We start from the raw sequence: 12,313 nt of genomic DNA, 5'->3' as shown, positions 1-12,313 counted from the left end.
TTCTATAGTAGATATAGGAAAGTTTTTTGCTTGTTTTGAATGGACATTGGTAGTTTGGTGTCTTTCATGTAATTTTTTGGTTAATTTCAGTTATCAAATATATTGGCATAAGATTGTTCATCCTATCCTCTTATTATCCTTTTAATGTCTGTAGGATGTGTAGTGATGCCTCCTCCTTCCATTCTTGTTACTATAATTTCGTTCAGTCTGTCTAGCTGGAAAGTGAAAGTGAAAGTCACACATTCATGTCCTACTCTTTGCGATCCCATGGAGTGTAACCTGCCCAGCTCCTCTGTTCATGGAATTCTCCAGGCAAGGGAGTATTGTAGTGGGTTGCCATTTCCTTCTGCAGGGAATCTTCCTGACCCAGGGATCAAACCCTGGTCTAGCTGGAAGTGTTTCCATTTTGTTCCTCTTTTCAAAGAAATAGCTCTTTCAATCTTCTTGATTTCATCATCTCAAGCTATATGGTAATATTGTAGAGCATATGTGGAATTTTTGGCTAGAACAACAAATTTTGATTTCTGAATCCTGTAGTTCATTACTGTAGAGGACTAGTCCTTAATGTTTCTTGGCTTACTTTCATGCAAAAAAGTACTAATAGTACTTTTATAATGGAATAGGAGTTGTGAGCTTGTAATGAAATAATGCATTGTTTAAGCACTGTAAAGTTGTAAAAAAAATCATGTAAATATTAATTGCTCTTTGGTTATTGTAAGTACTTCACTGTTCTTGCAATCTCCCATTTTTTTCGTCATTCTCCTAATTTTATATTTTTTCCTGAATATTTTGTTACTAATCTTTTTTTTTTAGGTTACAGTTTCACCAACTATGAAACAAAACATAGGAACTTTAAAAAAAAATACAAGATGGAAGTCAATCATTTTATGTATCTGTTTGTTAGACTGGAACATATATAATCTGCAGAGAAAACGCTGTCACTGTGCCTCAGTGGGTGAGGGTTCTCTTAGATACAATAGTTCTGCTCACATACACACGTACTTCTAACACATTTTACAGAACTGTTGTTGACCTGATGTCTGATAGGTTTCAGTCTAAGGTATGGGAAAGAAGAGCAAAGTGTTTTGACTAAAATATAAGCAAGTTCCTGTTTTATATGTAGAATTAACGAAGTTTAGCTACAGCTGAATAAATTACTCTGATTTAATAAATTACCTGAATTGCCTCAGTATGGTTGCAGTTCATCCTGTTTTTAGCCATTTGGCCATCAGTTACCTATCAATATGCAATACATTTTACATACACATAACACACACAGAGATAATTTTAATGTCATTAGTAGCATATGTTTGAATTGTTTTTGCTCATGGGATATTGGTAGACTTATACTATCTATTCCCCTTTTCCTGGTTTTCCCTGCATCACTCATTTTCATAAAGAGTAGTTTGAATCAAGGGTATATTCTGTGTAGAGGAGGAAGTAGGGAGGGAACTGGAACTTTTATAACTATTATTTCATTTGAGTTATACAGTCTGTACAAGATAAGTGATATTACTGCTGTTGTCAGTTGAGGAAACTTAAGAAGTAATAAGCCTCTGCAGCATAAATGTTGTTCATAGTCTTAAAGTAGAGTCACAACCTTAACAAGAATTTGCCTGATCTCAAATCCAATATTTCACTTAACAACAAATTGGGTAATTTTCAAACATGTTACTTCTGCTGTTGAACTGCTGAAAAATTTAGATAGGAGCTGATTTTAAACCCTTCCTATCACAGTGTTTTGACGATCTGCTTCTGAATGAGCGTGAACCAGTGGCATTTTAGTAATAAGAAAATACATAGTGTTTGGACTGCTGCTCACATTGGTGCCTTTGGATGATTAAAATCATGATACCGTTTACTTTCCCTCCAAAATGACCAAAATAACAATATTAGGGCTTCTGAATTGTATTTCACATTGTGGAGATACTTTCTATGAGTTTTGTTGCCTCCATATGAGCAATTTGGTAATATTTACAGAGAATTAATTGAATTCTTCAGTGATTTGTGTGAAGGTGAGTGGTAAATGTAAGATTATATTTTATATGCCCTGTTACCTTTATGAATATATTGTTTAGATTTGTTTTTCATGATTATTATCTATTTCATGAATTTGCTTAATTTAAGAAATAGTACACTTCTCTATTCATTGAAATAGTTAACTGAACGCATCCTATCTGAACATCAGAATCTTTTCCGTTTGTATTTTTGCAAAATGAGACAGAAATGTAAATTTTGGAGTGCTTCCCTGGTGACTCAGAGGTTAACACGTCTGCCTGCAGTGTGGGAGACCCGGGTTCAATCCCTGGGTCAGGAAGATCCCCTGGAGAAGGAAATGGCAGCCCACTCCAGTATTCTTGCCTGGAGAATCCCATGGAGGGAGGATCCTGGTAGGCTACAGTCCACGGGGTCACAAAGAGTCGGACACGACTGAGCTACTTCACTAATCTAGGAGGCAGTGAGGGATACAGATTTCAGAGTTCTGTGGCCTCACTGGACACAATGAGGGACCCTATTTATGGATACCAAAATATTGTAGAAGGAAGTATGGAAGAAATGTGAAGGCAGCTTAAACCCATAATCACAGACACAGTTCAAAGGACATGCCATTATCACAATGGGATAATGGGTATTTAGACCTGAATGATTTGGTAGTAAATGAACCTGAATTCCACATTAGGCAGTCCTCTCACAAAGTTAGCTTTTTGTGCACTGATTAAGGGAGCATGTATGCGTTAAAGAGTTGAAAAAAGCTAGGGATACAATGTGTACTGTATGAAAGACTTTGGTTGGTAACATATGAAAGAACTGGAAGTTGAGTCATACCCTTTAGAATTGGGACATTAGGTCCCCAAAACATTTTTTCTAGCTGTTACTTATTAAATTTAAGACTGTACTTCAATAAAAGATAATAAATTTAGAATATATATGTAATAAAAAATAAATTTGAGAGAATGTCCTTGAGTAGAGTTAACCATCTTGTTGAAGAGATTGGCCATAAATAAAGATCCCTGTTTATCTGTGGAATTATTGTTGTTTTTTTTCAGTCGCTAAGTCGTATTCGGCTCTTTGTGACCCCGGGGACTGTAGCCTGCCAGGCTCCTCTGTCTATGGGATTTTACAGGCAAGAATACTGGAGTGGGTTGCCATTTCCTACTCCAGGATATCTTCCCGACCCAGGGATTGAACCCATGTCTTTTGCATCTCCTGAATTGGCAGGTGGATTCTTTAAACTAGTGCTACCTGGGAAGCCCCAAAGAATATTATTATATCATTATAATATGGGAAGCAAGACCAAAGACTGTTGTTATATCATTATCACTGAAGCTTATTGTATTTTTCTTTAGTGAGATTTTTCTTTTTTGTGTTGTATTTACTTCACTGGTATTTGCAACTGAATGTGATTTAGAACTCTTTAGGTCCTACCATTTGGATAATAACAAATGGGTACCACATGCCTTTTCCATGGTGGAAGAATAGTTCTGGAAAACTTGAAGAGCAGTTCAATTCATTTTCTTTCCTGCATCTCTTGGTTCAACACATTGTCTAAGTTCTGATGTAGAGCTCAGTAGACCAGATGATGAGACTGATGATGTATTAATAGAAAGTGCTGGGGCCATTTGCTGGAAGTAAGAGATTGCTTGGATATGTGGAGTAATGGGGGAAAAAAGAAAGAGTGAGCTGCCCTCACTCTTATGCTTATTATTGCTGCAGTGGTAGTGTTGTCATGAATTGCTATTGCTGATATGGATGTGCACTTGGGTATGCTCTTCATGGCAAGAATTTGGAAACCATGAATCCAACGCTGTGCCCGTTGTGTTCCACAAGCATTAAGAACAAATGCATACATTTAAGTTATTTTTATAGTTCTGTAGAATCACTATTCAACGTCCTCAATAAATATTTCTCCTGTTTACCTTGGTACTCTGAAGCAGTTATAGTAGGTGATGTCTGGTTTAGTGAAACTTATGGAGGTATAATCCAGCAATAAACTTGGAAGAATTACATTTTACTAACCAGCAAACAGAAAAATTAAGTAAAACATTTTCCTTTTTAAAAAGTTTAAAAAGCTATATTGATAATTAAACTGGACTAATTGCTTAGTATTAAAATCTGAAAGGACATGACATACATTGTATAGGAAAACTTGCATTTCATTGTTAAGGTTTCAGTCTTCGTATCAAATGGTATGTTTCCATTTATGTGTTTCTATATGTGTTTTCCTTTTTTTTTATGCAGTAGGCATTTTGCTACTTTGAGATTTTTCAGTGATCACATATTGAATGTTTTCTATGTCTTAAGTCACAATGCTGGGAGTATAAACTGTATTTCTAACTTTTTAGGAACTCATTGGTAGACATAAAAGCATCTTGTTACAACAGGCTACTAAGTGCTATGTGCTAGGGACTAACTCCTGTGGGAAAACAATGAAACAAGAAACTAGGCTATGGTGAAGTTCAGGAGAGCTTCATAAGAGAGAGATGTATTAGCCTGGAATTGAGGGGTAATTGGGATCTTATTGGAGGCTGTGTTTTGGGCAGAGTAGCATCATGTACAAACTGGGGAACAGGTAACAGAACAGAACATGTAACAGTTGGAACAGCTGGTATGTTCAGATATACTTTGGGTATATGTAAGGTAAGGCACTAGAAGAGAATAAGATTGAAAGGGTTTGTTGGAGCCAGAGTGTAGCCTTAAGAAACTTAGAATTTATTTTATATGCATAGGATATTTAATATGGAAGCTATATGTTATATTTGAGTAAGTTCATTAGCAGCAATGTATGAAGGGTCTGCTTGGAGGAACAGATCAGTAATAAAAGCATTAAGAGTACTTATCTTTTATGTGAAGGAATTTAGATATCTCATAGGAAGATAAGTGAATCCACTTAGATATTTCTTGACTTCAGGTCAAGTAATATATTGCTTTCTCATTTCTTTTCCCTAGAGTGGCTAGTTTTTTTTTTTAACTGCTACTATCAACTGAATATTGTATTAATTCCTTTCCTACTTTTAAGTGGATCTGAGTCCTTTTTGATCATAAATTTCAATAGTTCAGTTTCTGAATGATAAACCTCATGTTCCCCTTTGTTTCAGTATTAGTGTTATTTCTTAATACTTCTGGTTCTTCAATATTGATTCCATTAATATTTCTAACACAATTGTTTTTTGATTGAAAATTCAGCTTCCTTTATCAAGTAAAATATTACTGAAAATCTAATGTAAGCTGAAAACTGAAAATTTTGCAGCTATGTGTAAGGGACTGTGTATTGGTGAAATTGAAGGAGGCTTTATTGGAGTACAGTTTGAACCATACTATATAACTTAGAGATGAAACTTGATTTATTGAGTATTTGAAAGTGTAATGCTTCTATAGTCAACAAATAATATTAATAGATTACTTTAATAAGATAATAATTTCTGTTTTTATATTTGTTCATGATTCTTTGATACTCATACCTTCATTGTGTTTTAATCTGTGAAAACCATACTTGACCTTAGTTACTGTCACATTTTCTTTAACTGATACTTTCCTATTTTTTATCATTACCTTGTAGGCAATTGCATTGCCTCCTATTGCAAAGTGGCCTTATCAGAATGGCTTCACCCTAAACACTTGGTTTCGTATGGATCCATTAAATAACATTAATGTTGATAAGGATAAACCTTATCTTTATTGGTAAGTTATATATTTAATTTTATTACTTTTGTCTTAAGCATTTCAATTTTTAAAAATATGTAACATAGTTTCAAGGCAACATAGTATGTATAATAAGTAAATAAATATGTTAAACCTATAAAGTTATAGTCAGTTTATTCATTTCTTGCTATTGATTCTAGGCTATCTGCCCTACTATTTCCGCCCCCCCTCAATTCCATTTTAAGAATCAAGCGTTATAGACCTTCTGTCTCAGTCTGCACGTATCAGTTGTATGTTCTGAGTGAAGATGCTGATCAAGAAGAGAAAATGAGAAACAAACTACTATCAGATTTCTTTCACTTTGCCTTTTGACTTACATGGTTCTGTGAGCATAATTAAGCTATGCTTTGAAATACTGATTTTGATAACCATGTGCTGCTGCTGCTGCTAAGTCGCTTCAGTCGTGTCTGACTCTGTGCGACACCATAGATGGCACCCCACCAGGCTCCTCTATCCCTGGGATTCTCCAGGCAAGAATACTGGAGTGGGTTGCCATGTCCTTCTCCAATGCATGCATGTATGCTAAGTCGCTTCAGTCGTGTCTGACTCTGTGCGGCCCTATGGACAGCAGCCCACCAGGCTCTGCTGTCCACGGGATTCTCTAGGCAAGAATACTGGAGTGGGTTGCCATTTCCTTCTCTAGATAACCATGTGCGAGGTTATAACTAGGTAAGATTAATTATTTAGTAGATAACTAACAGAAAGGGTGGATCATCCCAACAATGGGCTCACCTGTAAGACTCAGAACTTGGTCATTTTAGATTACCAATAATGCTAAGTCATAAGAACATCAAACTTTCATTTATTACCTTACTATGTAGTAGGCATTATAAGTGCTTACTTGTATTACATCATTTAATACTTATAGTGCTCTGAAATAAGATTACCTGAGTTTAAGTCCTGCCTTTACCACTCACTGTTTATCCTGTGCTTTGGTGTCTTCAGCTGTAAAATGAGAATAATAGTACCTATCATGTAGGATTTAACGGTAGCATGATATTTTCTGTGCTTTTTATATAATGACTAGTTCAGAAATGTGAGTGTTGAAAAATGTGAGCTATTGATAGGTTGTAGACTCTACTACAGAAAGATTACATATGGATAGTATGTATGGATAATATGAGAGAGATTTTTAACGAACATTTGAACTTCTAAACATAAATGGGGTTGAACTTTCAAAAGATCATTTTGGGAGATCATACTTTTATTGCAGTAGTACTGTCATTTGTCAGAACATTTACAGGTTTTTATGTGTGATTAAATAAACAGCTGAAGGACTATTTCTCTGGAAGAAAATAATTCTACTTCTTAGTCACATCTTTTTTTTCTTTTTTTCTGTTTTAGACAGTACATGTATTCCTTTGCTTGATTTTGCTTGATTGCCTACCTTTTTTTCCCAACTTGGCTCTCACTTTTTTTGTAAATTTGTAAGCTGTTTTCAGAGATACAGTAGAATTAAAGAGCAAGTTGTTTTTGGAAACATTAACTGTGTATATGATTTCTGTATATGCTAATCCAGGTGATCATTGAAAGTTTATGAAATCTACTTGGTAGCCTTTTATTGACCATTTGTTTTTATGTATTTGTGTTACTTTACGTATTTGTGAAATTGAAATGTTAAAAGATTCTATAGTCTTCTATTTTCCCAACTTAAATTTCTTCTTTTATTTCTAAAGTTTACCTGTTTTAGTCTTTATTGGTACCTGTAATACCCTTTCTACTCTGTAGGTATACAAGTTTTATTTTTATAATTGTGTTTTATATTATTTATATAATACTAATCTTCAGGTATGTTGTTCTTTGTAGCAGAGGATATTATACTACTTTCAGTTTTCTTTGCAGTTTTCGTACTAGCAAAGGAGTCGGTTACTCTGCTCATTTTGTTGGCAATTGTTTGATCGTTACATCACTGAAGTCCAAAGGAAAAGGTTTTCAGCACTGTGTGAAATATGATTTTCAACCACGCAAGGTATGTATAGGTAAATCATCTATTAAGAGTAATGCAATTCACTATTCCCACTATCTTAAAACTTAATTATTATGACTTCCATAATATTCTCTTTTATTGGTTTTCTCATGACTCTTATCTCTGTCTACATTTTCTTTGTACGTTTATGTCTAACTTTTGACATAAAAAAATCAGTTTCCTGCCCTCTTGCAGTGTCTGTTTCTCTCATTCACTTTCTCATTCACTGTCTTGCTGTGATATATTCTATGACATTCTTTCCATGAACTCTCAGTGCATATTTACTGAGTGCCAGACACTGTCGTAGGCACAGGAGAGATGACAGTGAACAAAACAAGCAACATCCTTTCTTTTGTGGAGCTTTTTTTTTCCCCCCAGGAATTTTTGTTCAGTTTCAGGGCATATACTACCCCATATCCACAGGAACCCATCCTAACAGATTTGGAGCTCATGTAAGGTGGAGGGACTGCTTCATTTCTTTTTCTTTCTTTTTTGTTATCCCATGTGTATTGTGTCACATACTGAAGAAAATACTATTTTGAATGGGGTTCTCAAATATATACCTTTAATTTTTACATGAGTCTAATAAAAAGTTTTCCCTTATGTAAGGGATAATTTAATTGTTATTTCTATTGAAGAATGGCAATTTAGCAGTAATTCATTAATATATTAGAAAATAGCTTAAAAGCAATGATTTTAAATAAATTTATACATTAGAAGGGAATTTCTTTTTTTCTTGATACAAATCCCACTTATTTTCATATAATTCTCATTGTCTCTCCTCTAGAAATTCTGATTTATTAGATTTGGGATGAGACCTAGGCAGTATTTGTCAAATGTGCCAAATTATTTTGAATCTTAGTGGGAATTTATTAGAAATGCTGATCCTTGGACTTATTTTCATGGCAGGAATACATATGAGTGTTTAACAAATGCTCTATATGATTTTTCTCATCAGACAGTTTTGAGAAACAGTGCTTCAAATAGTAGAAATAAGAAAACTTAAGAATCAAATAAAATTACCATTAATTAATAAAAAGCAGTTTAACCTGATTGTTCTCTATCTCTCTTTTTTCTCTTTCTTTCTATATCTTTACATTGTTGCCTTTTTCTCAAAAGGCATTCCCATTTGTAACAAATCTCTCTCTCTCTCTATATATATATATATGTATATGTATATGTATATATATATATATATACATGTATATGTATATATGTATGTGTGTACATATATCTTGGTAGGATCACGGAGTGAAGTGGGTCTTGAAAGACCTTCTGTAAAGATTTTTATAAAATCTTGAAAATGATAAATATTTGATTTTGTGCTAAGTTGCCTCAGTGGTGTCCAGCTGTTTGCAACCCTATGAAGTGTAGCCTGCCAGGCTCCTCTGTCCATGAGATTCTCCAGGCAAGAATATTGGAGTGGGTTGCCATGATCTTCTCCAGGGGATCTTCCTGACTTAAGGATCAAACTCATGGTTCTTACATTTCCGACTTTGGTAGGCTGGTTCTTACTGTTTGATTAGTCAAGATAACTCCACTCTTTTATTTTTTCCCTTTGTTTAGTTTTTTCAGATGATACCCTAGCTTAGTTGTTATCCTTCCTAATAAGAAGTTCAGTTGGACTATCAAGAAGTGTTTTTCTAGTGCTGTCACTTAACCAGATGTTTGACCTTGTGGAAATGAATGTAAATGATTAGCATATTACCTCATGTAGTAACGTGCTCAATGCATATTAACTATTATTGATATTTGTATAAATATCATGTTATATTTTTCTACTGAATTCTTAATATAGTCCTTTCTTATTGTTCCTGTGAGTGTCTTTCTTTTATACTGATATTTTTGAGTCTCAAACTAAACACAGACCTCAGTGTACATTTATAGTATCAGTATACATACACACTATCCAAGTTTATTCCTGTTTCCTTTAGTGAAAAACTATCAAGTCAAAACTTGGGCTTTTTTGGTTCAAAAAGTCACTTGTCTGTTATCTGTAGATTACATCTTGATTTTCCTAAGGAAAGAAAATAGAAAAGTTTATTTCCTTACAATTAAGTATTATTCATTTTGAGATCATTCATTAAATTGTGTATTCATTTATTCACCCATTTAATCTTACATGTTGATGTTATGACCAAAAACAGATTCCAAACTTAATTATGTGGCTAATAATTGTCTAACTTTATTAATTAATTAAGTTGGTTACCACTACCCATTTAAGTGAAAAATTGGAAACCTTTTTAGATTCCCTTTTTAAAATTAGCACCTCAAGGCAGTTCTATTAACTAGTTCCTGTCCCCCCCTTTTAGAATTACCAATGCCTTTATCTTAATGACATCACTCACTGGATGGACATGAATTTGAGCAATGCCAGGGAAGCCTGGCATGCTCCAGTCCGTGGCGTAGCAAAGAGTTGGACACGACTGAGCATCTGAACAACAGCAGCTCTTAGTCTTAACAGTCTCACATCCCCATTGCTGTCAGTTATATTCCTATGCTGTGGAGATGATCGTGTCACTTTCCTGCTTTAAATTCTTTAGTGATACTGCACTTCAGTTCAGTCGCTCAGTTGTGTCCGACTCTGTGAGCCCATGGACTGCAGCACTCCAGGCCTCCCTATCCATCACCAACTCCTGGAGCCTGCTCAAACTCATGTCCATTGAGTTAGTGATGCCATCCAGCCATCTCATCCTCTGTCATCCCCTTCTCCTCCTGCCCTCAATCTTTCCCAGTGTCAGGGTCTTTTCCAGTGAGTCAGTTCTTTGCATCAGGTGGCCAGTGTATTGGAGCCTGAGCTTCATCATCTGTCCTTCCAGTGAATATTCAGTACTGATTTCCTTTAGAATGGACTAGTTGGACTCTTCTTGCTGTCCAAGGGACTCTCAAGAGTCTTCTTCAACACCACAGTTCAAAAGCATCAATTCTTTGACGCTCAGCTTTCTTTATAGTCCAATTCTCAATCCATACATGACTACTGGACAAACCATAGCTTTGACTAGACAGACCTTTGTTGGCAAAGTAATGTCTCTGCTTTTTAATATGCTGTCTAGTTTGGTCATAACTTTTCTTCTAAGGAGCAAGTGTCTTTTCATTTCATGGCTGCAGTCACCATCTGCAGTGATTTTGGAACCCCCAAAAATAAAGTCACTGTTTCCATTGTTTCCCCATCTATTAGCCATGAAATGATGGGACCAGATGCCATGATCTTAGTTTTCTGAATGTTGAGTTTTAAGCTAACTTTTTCCCTCTCCTCTTTCACTTTCATCAAGAGGCTCTTTAGTTCTTCGCTTTCTGCCATAAGTGTGGTGTCATCTGCATATTGGAAGTGATTGAATTTTCACCTAGCAATCTTGATTCCAGCTTGTGCTTCATCCAGTTCAGCATTTCTCATGATGTACTCTGCATACAAGTTAAATAAGCAGGGTGACGATATACAGCCTTGATGTACTCCTTTCCCGATTTGGAACCAGTCTGTTGTTCCATGTCTAGTTCTTAATGTTGCTTCTTCACCTGCATACAGATTTCTCAGGAGGCAAGTCGGGTGGTCTGGTATTCCCATCTCTCTAAGAATTACCCACAGTTTATTGTGATCCACAGAGTCAAAGGCTTTGGCATGGTCAATAAAGCAGAAGTAAATGTTTTTCTGGAACTCTCTTGCTTTTTCCATGATCCAACAGATGTTGGCAATTTGATCTCTGGTTCCTCTGCCTTTTCTAAATCCAGCTTGGACATCTGGAAGTTCACGGTTCATGTACTATTGAAGCCTGGTTGGAGGATTTTAAGCATTACTTTGCTAGCCTGTGAGATGAGTGCAATTGTGTGCTAGTTTGAACGTTGTTTGACCTTGCCTTTCTTTGGAATTGGAATGAAAACTGACCTTATCCAGTTGACCTGACATTTTTTTGTAACTGAGGAAGAATGTAGTTTTGTGTTAACTTTATTTTGTGAGTTTTTTAGTGCACTATTTTATTTTGTAAATCAAAATGAGGAAAATTAATTTTTCCTCAAAGTATTTCAGGTACCTTTAAAAAATAATATTTTAGTGGTTGAGAATTACTATTGTGGCTTTATAAATATCATGCAAAATAAGTATGAAATAATTGAATAGTGTTTTTAAGTAATCTCAGAACAAAGTTTGTGTTTTATATTTTTATGTTTGGGGGTGAAATGAGTCTAAATCCCTCCTTACTGGTGAAAGAATCTGTTCAAACATCTATAAATCGTTTGTATTTTTCTGTTGTTTAGAAATGAGGTTTACGTATTATCTGAAATACGCTATTATCTGAAGCAAACTTTTATCTGAATTAGACTAAAGATTAGATTCACAAATTGTTAGAGAACTTAAACCATCTCATGTCAGAATGCTTTCTGTTGACACCAGTAACTATAAAATTAGAGCTCAGTATAAACTTATTCCTTGATTGTCAATTTATAGTCATACACTGCTAAGTTAGAATATATAACTACTCTTAGATTTAATAATTCTACATTGTGAAAATGAAATTATCTCAATCTTATTATAGCTGTTAAAATGGTGCTCCTTTGACAAGATTTTGCCTGACAATGCAATCCAGAGTAGAATCTTACATTATTCTTTCTCAGTTTACAATGTCCTTTCCCATCCACAGTCATCAACATGGTTTT

General features: G+C 34.9%; 1 protein-coding gene across 7 annotated transcripts in view; it reads left to right on the top strand.

The window, feature by feature from the left end:
- NBEA (neurobeachin) overlaps window positions 1-12,313 on the top strand; it is a 652,386-nt gene that overhangs the window by 101,213 nt on the left and 538,860 nt on the right. For all 7 annotated transcript variants that reach the window (XM_065901711.1, XM_065901709.1, XM_065901706.1 and 4 more), the window contains exons 5-6: window positions 5,558-5,679; window positions 7,543-7,669. In XM_065901711.1, the coding sequence (XP_065757783.1) occupies window positions 5,558-5,679; window positions 7,543-7,669 (249 nt within the window). The remainder of the gene's footprint in view (window positions 1-5,557; window positions 5,680-7,542; window positions 7,670-12,313) is intronic.

Source organism: Muntiacus reevesi, chromosome 11, assembly GCF_963930625.1.
Source record: "Muntiacus reevesi chromosome 11, mMunRee1.1, whole genome shotgun sequence".
NCBI classification, from domain to species: Eukaryota; Metazoa; Chordata; class Mammalia; order Artiodactyla; family Cervidae; genus Muntiacus; species Muntiacus reevesi.
The sequence above is the reverse complement of the archived record's forward strand: the minus strand, read 5'-3'. Positions and strand labels throughout refer to the sequence as shown.